Genomic DNA, 26,243 nt, shown 5'->3' with positions numbered 1-26,243 from the left:
TTCATGGAACTCTTCAAGTTGCTGGGGGTGACACAAAAAAGCCCTCCAAGAACTAATATTTAATTGTGGAGGCAAGACCAATCTTCAAGACCTAAATATTTCTGAAAAGCCAACTATATAACTAGTTTTATAATCTGCATAGTGGGACTTAATTAGAATCTTGAGGCTAATGAATGAAGTGAGAGGGAGAGTAGAGAAGGAATATACATGTTTTGATAAGGAACAGCATGAACAAATAAGTGGAGGTCAGACTGTATAAGACAAGGGAACTGGTCTAGTGGACTAGATGGAAGGTCTAACTGGTAATGAGATTGCTAAGGCAACAATAACTTTCAAATAATAGAACTTGCCTTTACTTTAGGTGATATCAAGTTCAAATTATTCATTTTCATAAACCAGGAAAGAGAGAGAGAGGTCAGTTAATTTGCTCAGGTGTAATGCAGCCATTGAGTAGCAGAACTAGGACTGAGGTTTTCTAACTTAATCTGACAACCTTTCTACTTTTAATATTGCCCTTGGCCATGAGAATAAACAGAAGCTCAGAAGCTCAGAGAGGTTGTCAATGTATTCTAGGTCATCTGGCAAGCCTCTGGCATGTATACAACCAAAAAATGCTATCTAATTCTTAGTATGGGATAGCATCTTCTAGGTCAATTTATCCCAACTGCTTGCCTATGGCAAAGCTGTTTTTTTTTTTTAAATCAGTTTGCAAAATATTAACTATTAAGCAACCCTGTTTCTTAAAAAGAAAAGAAAACAAAGAATATAAATAAGAAAAAAGTTAAATTAAAGAATGGAAATATATTTTCATTGATTATCATCAGTAAAAATCTGACAGATATATAAAAAACTGGCATATTTGGATGGCAAGAACCATTCTGCAATAGATTCTCAGCATATGAAACATTTCCAAAAGAGAAATATAATTGACTATTTGGAAATATGCTCTCAATAATAAATAGCAAAAGAAATATATGTATATATATATGTGTGTGTGCTGAAACAATTCAGATTTTACTTCGTTGCAAGTTGGTTAAGATGACAAAAAATGCAAACAGACAATGTTGGAGGGGCTGTGGAAAAGCAGTCACCCTAATACATTAATGATAAAACTATAAGTTAGTTAACTTGTTCTGAAAATCAATTTGGAATTATACAAAAAAGGTGATTAAAATGTCCATTCTCTAAACCCATCCATCTTCTGAACTGATCTATTTCTGTTGAAGGTATGCACTGCTATCTTTTGAGTAATCTAGGTTTACAATTTTCATGTTATTTTTGACTGCTAACTCTGCCTTACATCCATATTAAATATGTTGTTGTTAGAGATAGTAATTTCTCTCTCTACAACATCTCATGCATCTGTTCCTCTCCTTGCATAGCTGTTGTCTTTGTTCAGGCCCTTATCACCTGTTGACAGAACTATTGCAATAACCTTCAAATTGGTCAACCTGTCTCATTTTTCTCCTCTTTATTCATCCTCCATTCAGCTGCTGAAGTGATTTTCTTAATATGAAAGTCTGATCATGTCACTTCACTACTCAATAATTTCCAGTAGTTCTCTATATCTTTAGTATTAAATATAAACCACTCTAACGTTAAAAGTTGGTTACAGTATGACCCCAGCCTACCTTTCCAACTGTATTATATATTATACTCTTTCCCATACTCTATGGTCCAAACAATCTGAACTTTTTGCTGTTTCTCAGACAGGTGTATTTTTTGTATTGTTTTTAATTTATTAAATTCTGAACTTAAACTCGGAGAGGGAGGAAAAAATTCAAAAAATCCTTATAACAAATAAACATAGTAAATGAAGATGAATCTATACTATGACAATGTCCAAAGATACGTAAATATCTATATCTATCATTCTGTACCGTGACACCATCATTTCTCTGTTTAGGTGTAAAAGTTAAATTTAGTCTCTATTGATAAAAATATTATATTTTATGAGGTTTATTAAGATTATTAGAAATCAAGGAATAAAGAAAATGCAAAATAAGAAAAAGCACGTGCCTAGGGCACATTAGCCCATTCACAACCTACTCACTACATCTTGCCTGCCAGGTAGAGAAGAGAGCCGCATGTTCTTAGAAGCAGAAGAAGAGAGGCTCTTGGGAGGCAGAGAGCCCTTTAAATACTAAATTGTGTTCTCACACTCAGGTGAGGACTCAGGTGAGATTATAGGGAATTCTGGGAAGTACCAAGGACTTCTGGGGATTGAAGTCTGGGGTTCAAATCTCCATTTTTACAGAGGTGGATAACATGTTTCTTTTTCATATGTCTTTGAAAACATGATTGGTCATTGCATTGACTAGAGTTTTGAAGTCTTCAAAGTTTTTTTCTTTACCATGTTGTCCATATAGAAATTGTTTTTTTTTTTTATCCTAGTCACTTCCCTCTGCATCAGTTCATACTATCCAAGCTTCTTGAAATCATCTGGTCATTTCTTATGGTGCAATAATATTTCAGATATTCGTATACCACAATTTGTTCAGTCAATCTCCAGCTGATGGATATGCTGTCTCCCCCTTCTTTAATGGTACTTCTTCTTCCCCCTCTCCCTTGCTAGTCCCTTTTCTTTGGCTCTTAATGCCCCATCAATCAGAAAAGGAGTTAGCAAACTGAGGAAGTAGAGAATATAAGTATTTGACCAGCTATTGTTTGGGTTAAGGGCAGTTAGGTTACACAGTGGGTAGTGCTGGACCTGGAGTTAGGACTCATCTTCAAATATAGCTTCAGATACTTAATACTTGTTTGAACACTTAACCCTATTTGCCTCAGTTCCTCATATGTAAAATGAGTAGGTTAAGGAAATGTCAAACCATTGCAGTATTTCTGCCAAGGAAACCCAAAATGTGATAAAAAAGAGTTTGACGTGATTGAAAAAAATGACTGAACAATGATAAAGAGTTTGGGTTAAGTAATAGTTTTCCAGATCCTTCCACCTTATTTTACATGTGCATAGTGCTTTTCAATGAACAATTCATGATAGTTCTTATACATAATCTGATTTGATCTTGGCAGGGAGACAGATTTTGGAGACTGAGAAACTGAGACTAACAGAGATTAAGAGACTTGCCCTCAGTTACACAGTGAAATAAAGAGTAGAATCAGGATTTGAACCCATGTCTTATGATTCCTTTTTTTTTCAACTTTTTTTTTCAACTTTGCTTACTTAAATAGCATAAGTCCATATAGCAGGCTCAGTTAAATGCTTGATTAAGGAGTGTGGACTTTATTGTGTCGTCAATTAGTATGCTATCAAAGGACTTTGAGCACTGGAGGGATTTGCATTTACTTTACTGAGTTATTGCTTTAATGTAATCTTTAAGGGTATTGAATCAGAGCAGGGGGACCAGTGATTTTCTAAGTGCTAGTCATGTGACTTGTCCCTTCCTCCCTCCCTTCCTCCCTTCCTCCCTCCCTCCCTCTCTCTATTTCTCCCTCCCTCCCTCCTTCCCTCTTTCCTTCCCTTCCTCTTTCCCTTCCTCCCTCCCTCCCTCTTTCCCTTCCTCCCTCCCTCCTTCCTTCCTTCCTCCCTCCCTCCCTCCCTTCCTTCCTTCCTCCCTCCCTCCCTCCCTTCCTTCCCCTCCCTCCCTCCCTTCCTTCCCCTCCCTCCCTCCCTTCCTCCCTCCCTCCCTCCCTCCCTCCCTCCCTCCCTTCCTTCCTTCCTTCCTTCCTCCCTTCCTTCCTCCCTTCCTTCCTTCCTCCCTCCCTCCCTCCCTTCCTTCCCCTCCCTCCCTCCCTTCCTTCCCCTCCCTCCCTCCCTTCCTCCCTCCCTCCCTCCCTCCCTCCCTCCCTCCCTCCCTCCCTCCCTTCCTTCCTTCCTTCCTTCCTTCCTTCCTTCCTTCCTTCCTTCCTTCCTTCCTTCCTTCCTTCCTTCCTTCCTTCCTTCCTTCCTTCCTTCCTTCCTTCCTTCCTTCCTTCCTTCCTTCCTTCCTTCCTTCCTTCCTTCCTTCCTTCCTTCCTTCCTTCCTTCCTTCCTTCCTTCCTTCCTTCCTTCCTTCCTTCCTTCCTTCCTTCCCATGTTTTAGTACATAGAATTACAAAGTAAAAGAAAGTTTAGTGAAAACAAAGAGGCAATGTTTTCCCCATGCAAGTTCATTCTCCCTAAAAGTCTATCCATGGACTACTTAAGGGTTTATGGACTCAGGTTAAGAACTGCTCTAGAATGATTTGCTTACATTTCCCAGCCGCAAACTTTATGGAAAGAACTACCTTTTCCTTTTCTTGTTCATGATTATACAATAGCTTCTTTTACTAAGAGAGTGTAGGCAAATAGTTATCCTGTTTAAACATCTGCACATGGCACATAGGCCATACACAATAGATTCTTCCACTACCATATTTATTCTAGCTTGAGATTTTAAGTTGTTAATAATGTTGCTTCATTTAGAAGTGCCACAACAATCCATGTTTTTTTTTTTTTTAATCACGTGAGAGGCAGCATAGCATAGTGGATAGACTGACATTTTGGAGCAAGAAAGACCTCGGTTCAAGTCTTGCCACTGATGCATATTGTCCGAGGAGTTTGGGACCAGTGCTTAATCTCAAAGTGCACTGGATCACTCCCTAAGGCTATAAATTGCAGAGAATATGGTGGTTTGACTTGTTAGAGGGAGTTTCTTCACTAAGGACTTTCATATACTATAGTGAAAGGGAATTCTGAGAGATGGGGACTAAATAGATGTAAGAATTTCTGTAACTAAAAGCAAAACAAACTTTCTGTTCTCGATTTGTAATATAAGTAATAAATAAGAGATGGAAGAATAAATTCAAACTATACTTTAATTTTTATTATAAATATACCTACAATGACTATCAAGTACTTGCTGCTCTGCTTCCATAACCAGTTATGCATCTGTTTAAAAATGGCAAGTGTCTAATGGCTCAGTCATGGTTGGTGTTATCAGATGTTCTTTTAAGATTCTCTCTCTTTTGAAATAGTGCAAGAAGTGTGAACAGGTGCTATGGAGCTACTTGGCCAACTGTAGGCATGTGAAACTGGAGATAGAAGATTAGTCAACACTTATTTAGAAGCAGATGTGTAAGAAAATGCACAGTCACTCTACTCACTTTCATTTGCCTCACTCTAAGGATGGCGTTACTTACAGGAAAGAGTAAAAGTAACTTGTTTATACAAAGAATTAAATGCATCTTTGGTATATCTCGTCAGTTTTTGCATCTTTTTTTAGTTAACATTGTAGCTCCTCTATTAATTACCAAAATGCTTTGCACACAGTAGATTTTTAGTGATTGGATGAGTTTGTTATTAAGAAACACAATTCTGATCAGTATCCAGACAGTATTCTAAGTTAAGAATGTTCCTAAAGTGTAAAGAAGTTTTAAGAAGGGGGTGGTGGAAAGCCTTGGGGGTGAGGTGGAAGAAGAATGGGCTATTTAGGCTTCTCTGTTATTATAAAAATTTAATATTCAGAATTTATTAAGTGAAAAAGACAAATCTAATGTAATATTTAAAAAGAATGCTAATCAATCTTTATTTTTTTCTAATATAAAACCACCTCAACACTGATGATGACAAAAAAGTATTCTTTCCTTTCCAAAAGTAAGTGATACTGTTGTGCCTTTTTCATTAGGCATAGGATTTTTTCACTTTTTTTCCATGTTGTGTTAATGGACTGACATTGTTCCTAGCTCATTTTTCTCACACAGCCCCTTTAGGGATGCAATCCTTTATAAGCATAACTCTCTGATAACAATTAACCAAATGTCATATTGTAGACTTCTTTGATTTTGAAAATTTGAAAGACTATAAGTTTTGAAGTTGTGAGATATTTTAGGCTCTGTTTCTGATATTCTCTCTCCTGTTCTCTCAACCTCTTGTATTTTCCTTTTGTATTGGGAGGCTGTAATCACAATATATTCTTTTTTTGTGACTTAATTTTCCTTTGTCTTTGAATATGTTTCCCTTTTTCTCTGTACTTATGTCTTTCTTCTTCTTCTTCTTCTTCTTCTTCTTCTTCTTCTTCTTCTTCTTCTTCTTCTTCTTCTTCTTCTTCTTCTTCTTCTTCTTCTTCTTCTTCTTCTTCTTCTTCTTCTTCTTCTTCTTCTTCTTCTTCTTCTTCTTCTTCTTCTTCTTCTTCTTCTTCTTCTTCTTCTTCTTCTTCTTCTTCTTCTTCTTCTTCCCCCCTCTCTTTCTCTTTCTTTCTCTCTCTCTATCCATCTATCTCCATTTTCATCTCCCTTTCCTCCTCTCTCCTTACACTTTGCTTCCTATCTGCTCCTTTTGAATGCTCAGTTATTACTTCAGATAAAATTGAAAGGTTTAGGAATAAAGCCAGGTAACCAACTTTGCATTGTAGGAATCTGTATTAGTCATGTGCTCAGCATATGCATACATATGTTTCATATTAAGGTTTGATTAATGTCCATGAGAGATTAGTAAATTGTGCCTATTTTGAGATTTAGATCCTTAGCCATTTACTCTACTTATTAGACTACTGGATACTGTTCTTAGAGATTATTATTAAAAGGATACTTTTGGAGTTTGATTAAGTAGTCGATGTGCCTTGTTGATTTTTTTCCTTACTTATTAGACTAATTGCTATCCCCTCTCCTCATCTTTGATATCCTAAGGATTTCTAAGAGAACAATGGCCATTAGATAAATAAATGGATAAGGCTTAGAACAGAAATATTAACACCTGTCAAAGTCTTCCAAATTGCCAGTTATTGAAGGACCTTTGCTGGCTCATGGACTCTGATGGTGACATATGTCTGCTAAAATTTTGGCTGACTTAGAGAAGTAGCAAAACTTTCACAAATTAAATTGCTGTAGTTCATGATTTTCCCCTTCTATTTTCTCAGCCATCATGTATGTCATGGGAGCACTTGGTCCTGCAGCAGGATATTTATTAGGTGGAGTTCTTATTGGTTTTTATGTTGATCCCAGAATGCCCGTTCATCTTGACCAGAATGACCCTCGTTTCATTGGAAACTGGTAAGAAATAATTTTTTTCCCCCCCAATTCACTGTTATGCTGATAGGAGGGATTGCACGTGCTCTTGTAGCACTGCACAGGAAAACTCTCCAAATGGGCAGAATGGTGATATCACTAACGATGTGATATCTCACAAGTGATCTGTAGCACTGGGGGCTTGTTCTTAAACAGCAGAGTGGTATGGGATCACTTGGCAGCATTTGCACCTGCATGGCTCTCTCCACTTGAGTACCCCCTCCCCCTTTCACCATCTTCCTGTTGTGCTTCTTATCCCAACCACCTTAAATATCTTCTGTTCCTTTATTGTCTCCCTTCTATTACTCTCTACCAAACCTTTCTATTATCTACTTCCTTGTGACTGCTTTTCCCAGTAACCTTTTGTTCCTTCTTCCATGCCAGAGGTTGGCAGCCTATAAGTAGAGAGTAGCTGTGCTCAGAGCAGCCCTTGGCTCAAGCCTTCTGGGACCTAAGCAACTCTAACATTTAAGATTGTCAAGTCTCCAGTGGAGGTGATAGCTTTGTAAGGGCCCTCCAGTGGCCTTTGAGGCCTCATAGCAAGCCTGCAGCTGAGATGTGATTGTGAGACTTCATTGTTTTTTTAAACAAGTAGTGTCAGATGTTTGACCTTAAATTCATTTCTTGGAAGCCCTTGGATTTGGACCAGAGCTCTGATCCTGCCTCTCATCTTCGTTAAGTGTGTGATCACAGGCCAGTCACTTAACCTCACCAAAGTCCAGTTTCTTTTGTAAAGTGAGGACAAGAATATCTGCAGGACTGATCTCACAGGATTGTTTGGAAGTGATAGTGTAAGGTACTTTGTAAATGTTAAAGCTGATATGTGTCAACATTATTAGATGTCAGCAAACGGGCATCCATTGTTTAAAAATAATTTTTATATTGAAAAGTAAAAACAAAATAGACAATTCTGTGATAGATTATTATGTTAGAAACTATATTTAAAGGACAAATGCTTAATTTGTATGCAGTAATAATCTGAATGTTAACCCAAAAACTTGTGAAGCTATTAGAATGGTAACACTTAACAGTTTTGTCTTCAAAGTATTTTACAAATATTAATTAATTAATCTGCACACCACTTCTTATTTTTACTCCTTTTATAAGCCATCCACTTTGAAGATGAAAGAACCCAGTAATAAAAAGTCATGCTCATTATTAAAGCCCAAGTACTATTATCTTAGTGTTTATGTGTGGGGAGACTCCTACAAGTACAGCCGGATGTGATTTGGCTAAAACAGGAAGTAAGATCAGTCAGGAGGTTCTTTTAACTTTTATCTTTTAACTCACAGTAAGACTTTTGGCTTCAGGCTTGGTCTTCCACTCCTTTTTAACTACCCAATTAGATTATTATGAAAATTACATTGCTAAGGAATTAATCAATGAATAGACATTTATTAAGCACTTTTGATGTGCCAAGCACTGTGCTAAATCTTAGAAACACAAATGTAATCAATAAATAATCCCTACTCTTGCTTGGGTAAGGAGGGGAATCACATCCAATGTCCCCTGTAGCTAGAATCTGGTAGTGATGGAGATGGGAATTTCTTTGAGGACTGGGTAAGATGAAGAAAAAAGCCTGAAGTTGGAATTACTTAAGGGTGGTGAGAAGTGAAGGCACTACTTTGCCCCTGCCCCACAGTGTTAGGGTTTAAGGATGGGTTCTGTTGAAGGCAGTATGAGTTTCCAAGCCGACTGATCTGGTTGGGGTGAGACATTTGAGGGAGAGGGTCCAGATAAGAAATATAATTCTTGAAAGACAGAAACTATTCATTGTTATCATTTTTCGGTTAATATTCAGATTTTTTACTCCACACAAAATAAGCATTTGTCCTTTATATAGTTTCTAACAAGCAGAACCAGCCTGTATCAGGCAGAAAGATGAATGGAAGGGTCTTAGTTGGTGACATTTTGAGCCTAGGCTGTGGTTTGTTATGTAGGTTCTTTACCTCAGAACTTTAGAAGCGATAACAACACTGGGGCAGCAGGAAGAAGAACCTGGCCCCTCAATTGAGAATATCTTAGGCAGCTCTCAAGGCATAGTATTGATCCACAGCACCACTGGAGTTTTCCTGGGCTGTGTGGAACCACATCTGGACACATCTGCTGCTACCCTGATCATAATCAGGTCACTGATTTCCTTTTTCTTTTAAAAAATATATATTTAAAAATCTATCACTTGTATTGTAAATACAGGTCATACATACATGAGCAACATGTTGACTGGGTGAAACTACCAGTATCTGTCTCTAAAACTCTGTCATGTGGTTTCTGACCTTTATACCTTGGTTACTAAATTCTTTTTTGCTGGGTCTTCCTTTAAAGAGTTTGGATTCCCAAGTTTTAGTATTTTAGAGTGTTAATGCCAATTACAGTGATCTTATACCTGAATGTTGTTTTACAGATTACAGTACTGGGCTGGACAAGATATTGATGGATCCCATAATTTTGTCATGGTAGAATTTTTTCAAAAGGAAATTTTAATGTTTTATTTTTTCCAAGAAAAAGAGGAAAGCAAATGGGGCATTTGCTAGAGTGTTATACTGCTTGCTCTATTCATTTTAATGACATCTTTTTTTTTTTCTAATCCTGATTTTAATGTCTAAGGGCTTGGAGATTCACTTGATGATTGCTTCAAGTTCTATTAGTTTTTCATCCTCTCTCTTTAGAGATTTTGTTTCTTGGATATATTTTCCTCAGAATGCTTTAGGAAATCTTGTAGCTTTCCTATAAAACTTCATTTTCTTTCCCATCCACTAAGAAGTCATATTCCTTTCAAAATGTAATAAAGTATTTGTTCAGAGGAGCCAAGTTCTTTTTAATACTTAATTTAAGTACACCAAATTAGCATTAAAAGTACAAATAAATGTTATTTAATTGATCAGTTAAACAAATTACTTAAGTAAAATAAAAACATTTTGTTTGATTCTTTGTATATGTTAGAGCTAGAGAACTGACAGGTGAATGAAGTAAGAATCATTGTTATATTAATCAAATAAAGTTTTAATATGACAAATGAAAACATATTTTGATTTTAAGTGGTAGCAAAAATATTGACAGGGGACAGCTGGGTAGCTCAGTGAATTGAGAGCCAGGCCTAGAGATGGGAGATCCTGGGTTCAAATTTGGCCTCAGACACTTCCCAGCTGTGTGACCCTGGGCAAGTCACTTAACCCCCATTGCCTAGCCCTTACCACTCTTCTGCCTTGGAACTAATACATAACATAGTATTGATTCCAAGATGGAAGGTAAGGGTTTAAAAAAAATACTGACTGAACTTTTGTCTTAAATGAAATGGAAATCCAATTATGTTATTCTTTACTGAAGGCATTTATGATTCTAACAAAACCAGAAAACTTTAGTTGAAATAACCAAAAGATTAGTGTTAGCAGAAGAACCCTTAATTCAATATATGAAAAAAATCTGGACTTCATCGAATAACAGCATTTCTTTTATTGAAGTAAACCAGCAATTCCTGTATGCCTCAGTAGACTGTATTTATGAACTATTACAAAAGAAATCGTTAGCTTATGACCAAACTTCTGGTGATGAGGCTCTCTGAATTTAGCAAGGCTCCTCCTTGGACAGCAGACACCTTTTGTACCTGAGCTACAGTCACAGTCTTGGTGGCTTGTTAGTATCTGTTAGAGTTTGCATGACTGTGAGAACTCAGAGTCATCTTGACTTTACAGAGATGCTTTTTAGTGGAGGAAACAAGTAGCCTAATAAATTAATTTACTAATTGCTTGGTGCCACCAGTAGGTTTCTGTCCTTTTTTAAAAAAAGAACATATACAGGACAAAAAAATTTGATTTACTCATTGTTACCAGGGAATGAATTTTCCAGATGGTTCACATTACTATCTCCTGGTTCACCTTCTACCTGTCTGATTCTTCTCAGTCTCATTTTCTATAATTACACTCTGTGGATGTTCTCTGGGATTCTGCCTTTGCATTCTTTCTCTTGGTAACTTCATTAGCTCTCATGGGTCTAATTATCATCTCTATGGAGATGATTCATAGATATTTCACATATATACACACATACACAATATCCATTTTCTCTCTACATATACATATGTGTATTTATACATATGTAGATATGCATATATGATATAGAATATTTATACACACGTATGCAGAGTGTATCTATCTCTGTCTCTCCATATACATATATATATACATATTTTAATATGTATATATATTCGTGTGTGTGTGTGTGTGTGTGTGTGTGTGTGTGTGTGTGTGTGTGTGTATCCCCAGCCTTTTCCTTGAATTTTGGTCCCTAGCAGCACATACTTCCTACTGAACATCTCAAACTATCTGCCTTGGAGATATGAATACATTTTGTGAGAAAATTTTACATTAGTAAATATTTTATTTATTCTTTAAAATTCTGCATGTAGACATTTGTAAGGTAACTACCTTGGAAGGAGAAATAAACTAGGAGTCATATGGCCTGGGTTGTATTCCTGGCTTGGTGAAATTCCTTATCATTCTTGAGTTTATTTCCTCATATGTAAAATAGATAGAATTGTTCCTGCCTTGCTTACTTCATAGGGTTATTGTAAGATTCAAATAAGTAACTTTAAAAGTATTTTTAAGAATGTAAAGAGTTAAAAATGTTAAATTTATGATCATCATCATTTAGTGGAAACCTTTGGATGGAGAGAAGGAAATAGGCATTTGTCATCTTGAAGCTTCAGGGCAGAGCATGGAATTCAACAAGTTTCCTGAGAGCCTAGAGGTATAAAGACAAATAAGAGTGCAATGTAAGATCTGACCTTGGAAAGAGATTGTGCTTAAAAAATGGAAAGTATTAGTCGTAGAATCACAGCATAGGAATGGAGCTCAGCATTTTAGTCCAACCTCTTTCCTGGTCAATAATATGCAAGGAAAATCATGCAGTTTGGTAGTTTATTCTTCTACATACATCCCAGATTGCAGACTTCCTTCAAGGCCCTTATCAAGACAAATACAAAAGTCAGATCCCAAAAAAGAGAAAATCCAAATTTTTTTTGGAGCAATAGTCACATCATTGTAATAACTGTATAGTCTTCCAAAGTGACTCTTTTGAAGCTGGCAATATTCTTGTGGATGTGCATACATTTTTATATGTTAAAACAAAATCAGCTTCTTTACTGTATATAATGGAAACCTTATACATTCTGTAACCATTACACTATTGCTTATACTGTGCTCTTTGTTCCAAAAGTCTTAGAGCAGTTTTAATCTTCTAAAACTTAAAATTTTATTCTCTCTCTATATCCCTGTGACTGTTTTCTAAAGGTTTCATATATTTATTCATTCTTTTCCCAGCTAGCTCTAAAAATACTCAAGAACAAGAAACTTTACTTTGTACTCTTGTAGCATCTAGCAAAGGGTTACAGACATAGTTATTAAGTCATTTTAGTCATATCTGACTCTTTGTGACCCCTTTTGGGGTTTTCAACTAAAGTACTTTGCCCTTTCCTTCTCCAGCCCATTTTACAGAGGAGGAAACTGAGGCAAAAAGAGTTAAATAAGTTGCCCAGGGTCATGTAGCTTGTAAGCATCCAAGGCCAGATTTGAACTCAGGATGATTTTTCCTTTCTCTGAGACTGGTACTCTATCCAATGAACCAGTTAGCTGTCCCATAGACATAATACTTAGTAGATTTCTTGAATGAATGACTAAATGGGTATATTTTTCAGATGAACATAGTTTTTTCTTTTTTGCAGAAAATTAAAAAAAAAGGAACAGTGGTGAAATTGAAGATGAAAGAGTAGAATGAGTATATTTGGGAGTTGTTCTGGAATATTCTGAATCATTTGAAGATTAGCCTTTTCGTTTCTAGAATTTTAGGTTAGTCAGGTACTTTATACATCTCAGTATATTTTATTGAGTTTTAAAAACTTATGTGCTAGGATTTGATCATAATCAATAACAGTTGTGTGCTCATCTTCACAAGGGTCATTATTGGCACTTTTCAAAGAAATGACAGAAAGCTAATGTCCTTAGTGTTAAGATTAAATTCTCTTGAGACTGTATCTTTAAAATTATTTATCAAATAATTAAAAAAAAGCAAGTCAAAGAAAGAAAAGACCTCTAGCCATGTATGGTTGTCAGTTCCTTTACCAAGCCTCTTCAGAGCCTGGCAGTTTTGTCCATGTCCCCATCTGGCTCTCATTTCCCAGGGGAAAAAAAAACCCAATTTCCTTTTAGGACCCAAAATATAAGCCCTTAATGATACCTCTTTCAAAAGCCTCTCTGATTGGAGGACTGCAATTTTACTCTGGGCAAGAGGCAGGTCTTCCAGAAGCCAGTCTCAAAGAATGTCTCTAGTATCCTTCCAAAGTTAGCATTTCTGCTTTTCTCCTACCCCATCCCCTCCCCCCAATCTACTGTCTTGATTCAATCAGAAGTTGGGGCTGATTACCTCTTAATCCAATCATCATCAATCCAATCCAATCAGACTTAAAAAACAAAATTCTCTCTTAAAAATCCATTAATCTTGGAGTAGCAAAAAAAGGAAAAGTGTGAGTGTTAGCTTGTGTGAAACTCTCACACTAGGCAGTGCTGGTTTGAAATGGTTAGCACTGACATGTCACCAATGAGAAAAGGATATGAAGTATTTGGCAGGAACTAGATAGTGACATATTGGATTTTCAAAATAGTTAAATATTTTTGGTATTTAAATGTATCATTGGCATGCATTATGAGAGTAGGTGGGATAGATGTTCTCACATCAATTTAAGTTAGGTTCTACAGAGGAATTAGAGTTTTGGGGTCATGTGGGGAGTATCATTGAATGAATCTGAGAAAACAAACATGAACTACCCTCTGTTAAAATGGCACCTGCATTTTCAAGTTATTTGAAGTAAATCTGTTGTTGAAAAGAGGGAATGAAACATATAATTAGATTTTCACTTATTTTTTGAAAAACAGAGCAGATTTAGAATTTTAGAAAATCTTCCATTTTAGAGGTGGGCTGAGGAAGAAGTAAAAGAAAAAAAAAGATCTTTTAGAATTCCAAAGAAAATCTGCTTATTTTGAACAAGTAACCTTATCTCTTATCCTTTTTATTTTTCTCCACTACCTCATTCACAGCCAAAAGTCAAAAAACTGGTACATTGGAAGGAACATTGGCTTTGTTGTTGGAGGCCCTAGTTTTATATCCATCCTTTCATTTACTATCTGTGTGACCTCACTAAATCACTCTTGGCTAGGTATCCTTAATGTTAAAAACCAGGAGTTTGAAATAGATCATCTGGAAGGTCCCTTACATCTCTAAATTTCTATTATTCTAGCTCCTTAGTTCCTCTCCTTCTCCCCTCACTGTCTCATGGCTCATTTGATCCATGCAAAATCCAGGACACCAAGAAAGCCAGTTGGAGGAAGGCTTGCCAGGCTTATTGGACTGGTGATGCTCCATTAATGGCATACTCTACCTTATAGCTAAGACAGTGCTTTTGTTGCTATATGGGTTATGTGACTTTAGTCCTAGACCTTTCTTGACAGTCATTTATTACTTGACTAGTCTGTGCAAAGCATTGTTTTAGGCACTTGGGAAGACAAAATTATAATGAATACATAGTTTTTTACCCCATGGAAGTTAAAATCAAGAAGAAGAGGGTTTATGAGGTAGAGAACTAGGCAATGACTCTAGAACACACACGTAATCACTATAATAGTGCCTAGTATAAAATTTATAAGTTTACCATAAAGGTACAGAATGCTATGCAACATTAAAGGAAAGAAAGGCCATTTATAAGTGTAGAAAATTAGAGAAGGCTTCATGAAAGCCAGATATAGGAGAGAGTATGAACACAGGTTCAAAGACAAGAAAATCTTGAACATTTATAAAGAAGGAGGTGATTTAGCTGGAATATTGAAAAGATAATTATTAAATAAGGGAATAAAATAGGAAGGTACCAGCTGGTAGAGAACTTGGAAAGAGAAAGTAATATGATTAAGGAATGTTCTATAGATTCATGGGCCTAATTCCAAAGATGTGGTAAAGGGGAATGGAGTGATCAAGTCCTCCTCTCCATTCCTTGACTATTAATAGTTAATTTTTTTAAAATGAATTAAATTTAAAATTAAAATAAAATTTAAATGAATTTTTAAATCAATCAATCAGAAATATTTATTAAGCATTTACCTTGTGCTAAGCACTAAACTAAACACTGAATAATAAAACTTAGGATTTATAGAGCATTTTGGAGTATATTAAATTCTATATATTATTTATCTGAGTTATTTGGCAAATATCCTAAAAGGTGAAGGTAAAATTCAATCACAAATTCCATTGAAATTTATTGATAATACAGTAGTTCGTGATAGAGCTTAATTATAGCTGGCTTAGATCTTGGATGCTTAATTAGTGTTTGGGATATGAATGCTATTCATGACCTCTTTGAGTACTTGCAGATGAAGGACACACTCCTCTGGGTATATAGTTTCTTCTTGTCCTACATCAGCTTTTTTCAGTGCTGAAACAAATATGCAGTATCTATGTGAGAGTCACATGGCAGAATGTGATTTGAGGCCAAATTGCTTCTGCTCATATTGTGAAAAAATTCTGGTTCTGACATCCGTCATTATTAATAAGGTTCATGCTTTTCAAGAGTTCTCAAGATTTAAAAAGACTAATGAGAGTTGGGCAGCATATTTCTGAGCTTGTGGATAGTCTTTTAGGTATTCAGGGTACATAAATTAAGCTCTCAAGGACAGCCTTTTCCATACTCATGTTTAGCTTTTAGCCTTGACATATATTTCAGATTATTAGCAGTCATAGACTATCTGAGGGGGAAATGATGGGTTAGTTCTTATTGTTTATTGGATCACAGAGTAAGAGCTAGAAAGGAACCTGGAAAGGTCATCTAGTCCAATTCTCTTTATAGAAGAGGAAAATGGAGACCCAGAGTGATTAAGTGATATGTCCAAGGTCACATAGGTAGTAAGTGATTGAGTTGGGTTCTAAATCCAGGTCCTGTGAGTTCAAATGGAGTGCCATTTCTACTATACCAAACTGCCTTCTTATTTGGTTAACCTTAAGATGTTGTATATTCATTGGTTCTGGGAAGTGGTAACTATCTCAGTCTGGCCCATCTATTCAGCTTGGAGGCTAAGAAATATCCTGAATATGACCTTGACTGGAACTTCTGTTATTTTAGAAATCAAGACTATTGCAAAAATCAGAAGGAAAAAAGCTTGTTGCAATTTGGGGAAGTAAACTTAAAAGATTATAAGCAACTATACATAAAACAACTCTCAACATGCAAAAAAAAAAAAGCTTCTTCTTCCTCTTCCTCTTTGTCTTCCTTTTCCTCCTTCTTTCTTGTTCTTGTTCTTGTTCTTGTTCTTCTTGTTCTTGTTCTTCTTTATAGGAAAGGTTCTTTTACTTAGTCAGAATATGGAAGTTGCACTTTCAGTTTCAGCATGTAGTTTAATAATAATATAATAGTAATATAGATTTGATCCACCCAATACTTAGCCTCATTTCTACAATCAATCAAGACTATCAAAACTTTTATTAAATGCCTAGTATCTGTCAGACAGTATTATAGGCACAGGGAATATGAATACAAAAGATTAAACAATCTCTACTGTAAGAGTTTATATTTTGACAGGGTAGACAAGTATGTGTGTGTTCATGTGCATATTTATTATTATTTGTGCACATTTATATATATATATTTTACATATATGTGTGTACATATATATGTGTATATACAAAATGAAAAAATTAGAAAATGCCAGAAAAATTTAAAAATTGTTCATAAGTTTCAAGTTGTTACCAACCAAGTACAATCTGTAATGGTAAAGTCCACCAGCCTAGTACATGACATACCCACGCTCCCATGCAGAACTTTCATCTAGTCAAACAGTGCCTTTATTTAAGAAAACCTTTATGTGCTATAATAAGAATTCCAAAGTTCCAGAGTATTTGCCCCTCCATGTACAAAGGTACCCTACTGTGTACACATACACATATGTGTTCACTTTTAATACCTTTTTATTGAGCTTCTTTCACATTATTTTCCTGGTACACCTTTGATCTGAACATTTTTTCTCTCTCACCTATGCTACTGATAATATGATTTTTTAGAGTCCTATTTATTTTTATTTTAGAATATATGATACCATATAATATGTAACGACAATAAAATAACACATATGATTTGTTATAAATATGTGATGAATTACAATAAATAAACATGTCCAAGAGACACATTCTCCCATTAGTGCTTTCAAAAATCTTTTTCTTTTCCCCTTCCTCCCCTTTCCCCCTTCAAGAAGGCAACAAATATGATTGATATATATATATACATATGATATCTGAATTTTAAAATATATTAGGTTGATGTCTTCTGTTTTTATATCATCTAGATAACCATGATAAATATTTTTCAAAAAAAGGAAAGAAGATAAATACACATATAAAACCTGCCATTATAGGTAGTGTTCCCTACTTGTGGACCCTGCCACCTCTGCCAAGGAGTATGGAGGAGATGTTTTCTCATATATCTTCTTTGGAATGATGGATTAATATATGTATATATAGAAAAAAACAAAGAGTTAAATACAAGGTAGTTTGGGAGAGAAGGAATTAGTAGTTGGGGGGAGAAGGATTAGAAAAAGCTTATTAGAAGAGGTAACATAGTTTTGGAGCTGAGCCTGGTGGTGCACTCCTGTAATTCCCATGATTAGGGGAGTCTGAGGCTGATATATTGCTTGAATTTTAGAGTTCTTAAAGTAAGAGAGTGATTCTATGAGGTAGAGATGAGGAGGGAGTGCATTTAAGGCATAGGGAAAAGCTACTGAAAAAGGCAAAAAGATGGGGGATGTGGAGTGTGATGTAAGGAATGGAGAGAAGGGCACTTTGCATTAGTCTTAGAGTAAAATGAAGTTGAGACTAGACAGTGAAGAGTCTTAAAAACTGTAGGTTATATTTTATCCTAGAGACAACAAAAAGCCACTGAAGTTGGCTGAGTAGAGAAGTACCATAGTGAGATCTGTTTGGCAACTGTGCATAGGATGGACTGGAGTGAGAAGAGACAAGGCAGGGAGGGAGACTGGAAAGATGGCAGTGACCAGTAGAAAAAGGAAAGTTTAGAATAGAGGAAGCTTTTGTGGAGAAGAAAGATAATAACTGAGAGTATTTTGAATTTGAGATGTCTCTAGGACATTCTATTTGACATGTTCAATAGAAAGTCAATCAGTGATACCAGGGACTGAACTTCAGAAGTGGGCCTGGGGTTGAATATATCAATGTGTGAGTCATCTGCATGCAGATGGTAATTAAGGCCAAGAGAGCTGATCAATTTACTAAGTGAGAAAATGTAGAGAGAAAGCTTGGGACAGAGCCTTGGGTAACCCACAGTTAAGGAGCATGCTACTGGATGAGACGGGTAGTCAATAGTGTCAAATATGGGAGGGAAAGTTGAGGACTGAGAAAAGATTATCGGTTTTGGCAATTCAGTGTTCACTAGTAACTTCAAAGAAAGCAGTTGCAGATGAGTGATGAAGTTAGAAGCCAGATTTCAAGGTGTTGAGGAGTGGGAGGAGAGGAAGCAGAGGCAACTTTTTTATTTCAGGGAGATTGGATAAGAGGGAATAGAGATTTAGGACATTAATTTAAGGGTGTAGTGAAGTTTTTTAAGGATGGGAGAGACTTGGGCATATTTGAAGGCAGCAGGAAAGGATTCACTATATTGTGAGAAGTTAAAGGTTCAAGAGAGAATAGATGCTTGAGGTTGCAATCTGTTGGAAAATATTTCAGGAAATGGAATCAAAGACACACACAAGAGGGGTTGGCCTTGGCAAGGAGGAGTGACATTGTCAGAGCCTGAAGGACAAGAGAAAAGAGTAAGGGATGGTGTCAGGTTTTGAAATGAAGAGAATGGTAGATTAGAGAGATTATATAGGATGTCCTCAATTTTCTCAGTCCTAGATATAAATAATTTCTATTAGTAGAAATCAATTGTCACCTCAAAGAAATATATGAGAAGACAACCACCCCTATGCCTTTGCAGAGTTATTAGGGTCAACATGGAGGAAACATTGTCAGATCTTTTATTTTCTAGATGTATTTTTTCCCTTTCATTCCACTTTTCTTGAAAATGCTTTGTTTTAGATCTCCAGGAAGAGGGAGAGGAGACAAGGAAATCTATATGATATAAAAACAAATGTAAAAAAAATCTGTTAAAATAAATTCATATATTAATAGTGCCTGGACCTGCAAGACAAAATAAATCACTGGTTAGTGAAAATAGAGCAACTGGAACAAATAAAAATTGAAGGAAACTCAGATAGATAGGAGGGTCAGGAAAGTGGTGTTACAGAAGCCAAACCTAAGGGAACTAGTGTAGTGAATGTTATGCTTTAACAGCCTTGAAGAATCTGAGGAAAGAGGGGATTGGAATGGACAGATATTGTTCTTTGCTGGCTTTTGGTGGTGGATGGAGTAAAATATGAGGAGAACAAGTGTAGGCTGAATAAAAGAGCAAGAGAGAAGAAAAAGATTCTAAGGTTACAGCAATGGTAAATGTTTCTTGCTTTTACTATTGCCACCATTGTTAATACTGGATACTATTATAATAGGTATAAATGAATGGGATAAATTGCTCAGCTTATGTATATAGAAGATTTTACAATGGGCTTCCAAAGTGGACAGCTTAGGATATTATTGTTAAAATTACAGAAGTAGTTTATTTTGCTTAGAAATAAGAAATTTTATGTGTAATCTCTATTTCTGTTTTCTTTTTTTCTTTTTTTTTTTTACTTATTACACATATGCACACACACATTTCTACTACAGTATTATGGATGTTTTATATGTCATGCTTGAATCTTATTTCCTTTTTTTACCCTGGTATCTGAAAAGTAAATGCTGCCATATTTCTACTTAATATGTTTTGGTCTTTCTGATAGATCCTCCTAATTCTTTTAAAGTCCTCTTTCTCATACAAATCTCTTATATTATTATTACATCAGCTGAAATGAGAGAAGGGAAGATTTTCTTCATTCTAAAATATTAGAAAAATTACTTTGTGCTTTTATCTTGATTTGATGACCAGAAACAAAAGCCTCCTATTGAATTTTTGGCAAAGATTTATATTTCCATAATAAGCCTCCTTTACACTATATGATAATCATTTTATAAACAGATAAGTTATATAGGTTAAAATTAGCCACGAATACCTGTCACATTCTATTATATTAAAATTGTATATGATTATATTATTACATGTGGTATATATGATATGTATATATTTTAGATATAAAACAATAATTTAGAGGGAAAAGGAAAAATGTCTAGCGGTGTCTTTCTCATTCTAAAGCAAAACAGGACAATTTCTTCCTCCTGCTCCATGAAGTATTTGTGGCTTTTGGCTCATTTTAGCCTTGTTAAATCTATGACTACAGAGCCCTATCACAACATGAAAAATGTTAACAATGTAGCTTAATTATCAACAGTGTTGTTATAATGATAGCATTTTGGAGCCAGGCATGGTGATACATGCCTATAATCTCTTCTAGGGGAGACTCAGGCTGATGGATTGCTTGAGTTTGAGAGTTCTGAGCTACAGCAGGGCTAAAGCTGATTGGAGGTCCCTATTAAGCCTGTCACCAAAATGATGATCTTCCAGAAAGGGGTCACCATGTTGCCTAAGAAGGGGCAAATCAGCTCAGATCAGAAAAGTAGGTCAAAGCTTCTATGCCAATACCAGTGATATACCCAAGAATGGTCACTGCACTTTGGGCCTGAGTGAAATAGGGAAACACACTCAAAAGAAAAAAAGTGTTTTTTTTATTCCCTATTGCCTAAGAAATTCTAGAAGTCTCAGATTTAATTTGAAAACTTCAGTCAAGTAAACAACATTTATTAGGTGCCTACTACTTGCCAGGTACTGAGAATACAAAGACAAAAACAAATTAGTTCTCATCTTTTGGGATTTTACCATATATAATGGAAATAACATTCACATATAGATAAATATAAAATGTATACAAATGTCAACTTGGAAAGTGTGTGTAACATTTTGAAAATGCAATCTCCCGAGTCAGCTACGCAGCTCCAAATATCAGTGATTTTTCTAGTAATATTTCTTTACAATTATGTATGTTTTTTTTTCAAGATGTTTCATTATGGTATGCAAGGAACCCTTTGTTCTTTTTATTTCCTCTAAAATCTTTACCTTCTGTCTTAGAATCAGTACTGATAGTATTGGTTATAACTTGTCCAAGGTCAGACAGCTAGGAAGTGTCTGGGGCGCTATTTAAACCCAATTCCTCCCAATCCCAGGTCTGGAGCCCTCTCCACTGTGCTACCTGGCTACCCTGGAACCTTGATTCTTGAAGATTATATAAACAGTCCACATAAGCTCTAGTGTTTTCCACCTTGTAGGAAAGACTTGAAGTTTAATCCTGGTGACTGACTGAGAAACTAAGAACTGACCTAGCTATTTAATGAGAGACTCATTACTCATTTTCCACTGATGAGTGAATTCTTTGACATAACTCTTAAAACAATGAAAAATGCAAAAATATTCTTTATTTTGTGTGACCTCCTTCTACTTCCAATCACAGTGGTAGAAGATTATAAAAAGGAACAGATGGCACAGGTAGTTGGCACCAGACCTAGAAATGGGAGATTCATAGGTTCAAATCTGGCCTCAGACACGTCTAAGCTGTATGATCCTGGGCAAGTCACTTAAACCCAGTTGCCTAGCCCTTACTGCTCTTCTGCCTTGGAACTGTATTTAATAAGTACATATCAATATTATGTACTTAATATTGATATTAAGACAGATATATGGTTTTATTTTTTTTTTTAAAGGAGATCAGAAAGTGGGATGGCTCTTCTATGGGAGATCAGGGATGACATGGATGAGAATCACACAAGATAAGAATACATGGGTGGGTTATGACTTTCACCACTAGAGGTATTGCCCATAATAGATGAGACTACAGATTTACTGAAGCACTTTTGAAGTCACTTGTAGAATTCCAGAGCCATGAATGACTGACAAAGTTGAAGTTTCTAATAGAGCTAAAATGAGAGACATTTGGCTTTCTAGATTTACAAAAGTGTTCTTCTAGTTGTTCCACAGTAGACTCATTATTAGAATAACTTTGAAAACCATCAAGATCTGGGGAAAAGAAGCTTAGGTGAGACTTAAGATAATTCCATTTTCAGATATATTAAAGCAAATTAGAAATAAAATGATCACTCAGTGTCTGGAACTGGTCACTTTTTTTTTGAGAGCAAGTGTGGCATCATTAATATATGGTAAAAGACCTGGGTTTGAATTTCACATCAGATATTGCCTGTGTAAGAATGTACAAGACAACTCCAAGTTCTCTAATTTATACAGAGGACCAGGGAGCAGGGCTTGGACCTGGGATTTTATTGGTATAGAGGTCCTCTTGGGTCATGAAATCCATTCTACCAATGTAGGTTGACCTCTTCTATGAAATTTAAATTCCTAAGAAAGTTTCCTGGAGACTGAGTGGTTAGGTGACTTGCCTAGAGTTACATAGCTAGTATGGGTCAGAATCAAGACTTGAATTCAGATCTTCCTGTTTTCAAGTCTGGTTCTCTATCCACTGTACCATGCTAATAGTAAATAAAGTGCTTTTGAAAACTTTAAATCACTATATGAATGTAAGTTTGTTATTGTGTTGTGTGAAACATGGAAATATTGAGATATCAGTTAGTGAACGATAATTTTATTGGCTTGCCATATGCTAGACAGCATGCTAGAAGTTGAGGATACAAATCAAAATTAGATTCCCTGCTTTCAAAGATCTTGAATTCTATCAGGGGAGAAAATATATAATTATAAAAATAAGTAGCTGTGAAAGAAATACAAAATTAAGTTTTGTTTTGTTTTTAGTGTGGAAGAGGAACTACTAACAAATCGGGCATCCTTTATAGTAAGAGAGAGTTATGTGGCAAGACAGAAGTTTGGATTTGTATTTAGGACATGAAGTTTCAAATCCAGGTCCTGACACTTTGCTTAGCAACCATGGCTATGTTTGCTTTTGAGCCTCAGTTTCCCTGTCTTTGAAATGAATCTAAATACATTTGTGCTACTTATCTACAAGGCTGTGGTATGGATTAAAAGAGTTAAAAAAAAGTGTCGTGCAAACCTTAAATTTAGTTCTATTTAAAAAGTGAGTTGTATGAGAATGCCTGTGTTGTTTTCCCTACACAGAGTTTATTGAAGGAAAAGAAAGGGCTGGGCAACAGAACTTTGGATGTTTTTTTCCTTGTTGAAAGGAATATGATCATGAGGTGCCAGTCCCAGTAATTATATATATGTATATATATGAATAATAATTAACAGCAAAGAGGCTGAGAATGACTGGTTCTTGGGAGACATGAATGAAGAGTTCACAAAGGAGCTGAGATCAGAACTTACATATTCTATACTCCAGTGAATACCTGAGATAACTTTATTTATGAAAGCTTTACAATTTTTTATAGCTATGTAACTTCCTCATGTTTGTTATTTTTACCTCCCAAGTTTCTCTGTAGGTTCTCAAATCAAAATCCCCTAGGAAATATTAAAAGGGCTGCAGTGTTTGCTCAGGAGCAGGATAATAGGGGAGATTGTATTTCACTTCTGCTTGCAGAAATGGGCCAGGGAGAAAAAAACAACTTTGGTTAGAGGGAAGAGATATAATGATAATCAGAAGAGAACAGGCAGACCAGTTCTTAAGACCTATAAAAGAGAAAGAGGTGATGAGGAAATGTTGGTCCAGAGATACGAGTCTGCAGGAGTAATATGGGGGTGAATGAGTTATATTGATTGGAAGCCCCATTGTCACACATCATTATAGCATTATTAATTTTGATTTTTAGGCTTCTGTCACCACCTTAGGATACCAGTAGAATATAAGTTTCATGAGGACACGCATTATTTCCTTCTGTATTTGAATACTTAGCACAGTACCTGGCACGAATAGGTGATTGTTTGTAAAGAATGTATTTACTGAGAGAATTTTGAGTATGTTAGAAAAGCTACTTATTAATGAATATATGAATTTGTGGCTAGTTTCTCAATTTTTAAAAAAGCAGAATCTATTTATGACTGTTAACTTATACATAGTGTGATGATGTTAAGTTTGTATATAGACAGAATCCATATCCTATCCAGTCTTTGAGGCTTAGTTCCAATCCTTTTCCATAAAGCTTTTTACTATATGGCAATTTGCAATAATTCCTTTTTTTTTTGCTCAGGTCTTTAAGTATTTATAACCCCAGGTAGCAGAGTGGGTAAAGTATTGGACTTGGAGTCAGGAAGACTTGAGTTTTAAATTCTGCCTCAGATTCTTGTTAGGTATGTGACCCTGGGAAACTTATTTTTCTCTCAATCTTTGTTTTCCTTAACTGTAAAATGGACTTAACGACAGGGCTATCATAAGGATCAGATATCTTATATAAGTTTATTTTTGGAAACCTTAAAGTATCATAGAAATACTACCCTTATTATTATTTTCCTTCCCACAATCTAACATTTCTTCATAGACAAACTATCTTTTCTGCTCTTCTTATTTTAGGTGAATTGTCTTTTTGACTATATGTTAAATTCCTTGAAGGTGGAGCCCATGTCCTGTTTTTTTTATTCTCCACAGATCCTCTCAAAGTACAGGGTACATAATAGGTGCTCACCAGATTCTTCTTAACCAAAGTAAAACATTTACATTTCACCAGGCTGGTTTGAAAACATGCATTTTTTGGTTAATATATAAAATGATGCCAATTCCCTTTTTGATAGAAAATTCATGTCTGCCATAGCTTTATATGTTATAAGATTGGTGATTAATTTTTTTCCCCTTTGGTAATTTCCCTCCTAACTCCCAGTTCTTAAAAAAGAAACCAGCAGTTGCACTGATGGAAGGGTACTTGCTGACGAAGCTCATAACATTTCTATGTCTTCAAAGGCATAGGAATCTGAGGACCTTCAGAGGGGAAGATATGAGCTAAATTTTGATGTTCCCAGAAAAAACCCTGAAGGGAGGCACAAGTTAGATAATGATGTTCCCAAGAGAGACAGGTGTAGGGAAAATGAGCCAAGGAGAGTTTTTTTTTAGGGGGGAACTCCCAAGAGCTATGGATATGGGCCATCTATATTACATCATTTTCACTTAGCTGGTATAGCCTTGAGGACCCAGAGCCACCTCCATGTCATATTGTGGAGTTAGAATAGAACTTGAGTGGATGATAGTTTTCATTTGGTGACTCACCATATAACTTCCATTAAGGAGATGATAGCACCACAAAAACACATTAATTAGGTGCTTCGGAAATATTATCGTATTGGATAAAATTTCAATAGGGCTCCTAGAGTGTTTAAATGTTGACATTATTGGGTAGGCTTGTCATTAACTGTGCAGCAGAACAAGGGAAACCTTTCTCTTTAGTTCTTTGTTAGTTTTTCAGTTGTGTTTTCTTTGTGACTCCATTTGGGGTTTTCTTGGCAAAGATACTGGAGTGGCTTGCCATTTTCTTCTCCAACTCATTTTACAAATGAGCAAACCAAGGCAAACAAGGTTAAATGTCTTTCCTAGGGTCACACAGCTCATAAGTGTCTGAGGCCAGGTTCAAACTCAGGAAGACTCATCTTCTTGACTTCAGGCCTGGTGCTTTCTCCACTGTGCCACCTACTTGTCCTTTCCTATTTTGGCTATTTTTTCTTTTTAGCTGTTGATCTATGAAGATAAATTCTTTTGTGTCTCTTTAAAGTTTTAGCACGTTTGCTCTGACTTCTTACTTCTTTCACCTGTCATGTTACATAAGGCATAAATAGCTCTTCATGTTTCTTGATTTTTTAGGTGGAGTGGATTCCTCCTTTGTGCCATTGCAATGCTTCTTGTGATATTCCCAATGTTTACTTTCCCAAAGAAGCTTCCACCTCGACATAAGAAAAAGAAAAAGTCCAATGATAATGTTTCCAGTGACGAAGATGAGATTAAGAAGGAAAAATCAAACAGCAGAGAGCAAGAAGGAGTTGCATCATCTTCTATGGCATTTGGAAAGAAAGTAACAGGTAAAATATTCTTTTGAAAGAAACAGAGCTCTAGCAATTGAAATTATTTGAACCTATGTGCATTGGAGACCTCTATTTTGACTACATCAAATAGCACATACTTAATGAGAAATATATGGATTAAAAATACCAATTTGTCAGTGTGACTTTTTGTCTTTTTAAATGTAAAATTGGTAAGAAAATTATATCTCCCAGTAATTACTACTAAAATACTATG

The 26,243-nt window shown here is 35.7% G+C and overlaps 1 protein-coding gene across 2 annotated transcripts in view; it reads left to right on the top strand.

The window, feature by feature from the left end:
- Positions 1-26,243, top strand: part of SLCO5A1 (solute carrier organic anion transporter family member 5A1) — a 423,356-nt gene that overhangs the window by 308,501 nt on the left and 88,612 nt on the right. For both annotated transcript variants that reach the window (XM_016431474.2, XM_056824047.1), the window contains 2 exons: positions 6,834-6,966; positions 25,812-26,026. In XM_016431474.2, the coding sequence (XP_016286960.1) occupies positions 6,834-6,966; positions 25,812-26,026 (348 nt within the window). The remainder of the gene's footprint in view (positions 1-6,833; positions 6,967-25,811; positions 26,027-26,243) is intronic.

Source organism: Monodelphis domestica, chromosome 3 (genome assembly GCF_027887165.1).
Source record: "Monodelphis domestica isolate mMonDom1 chromosome 3, mMonDom1.pri, whole genome shotgun sequence".
NCBI classification, from domain to species: Eukaryota; Metazoa; Chordata; class Mammalia; order Didelphimorphia; family Didelphidae; genus Monodelphis; species Monodelphis domestica.
This window is presented reverse-complemented; position numbering and strand designations above follow the sequence as displayed.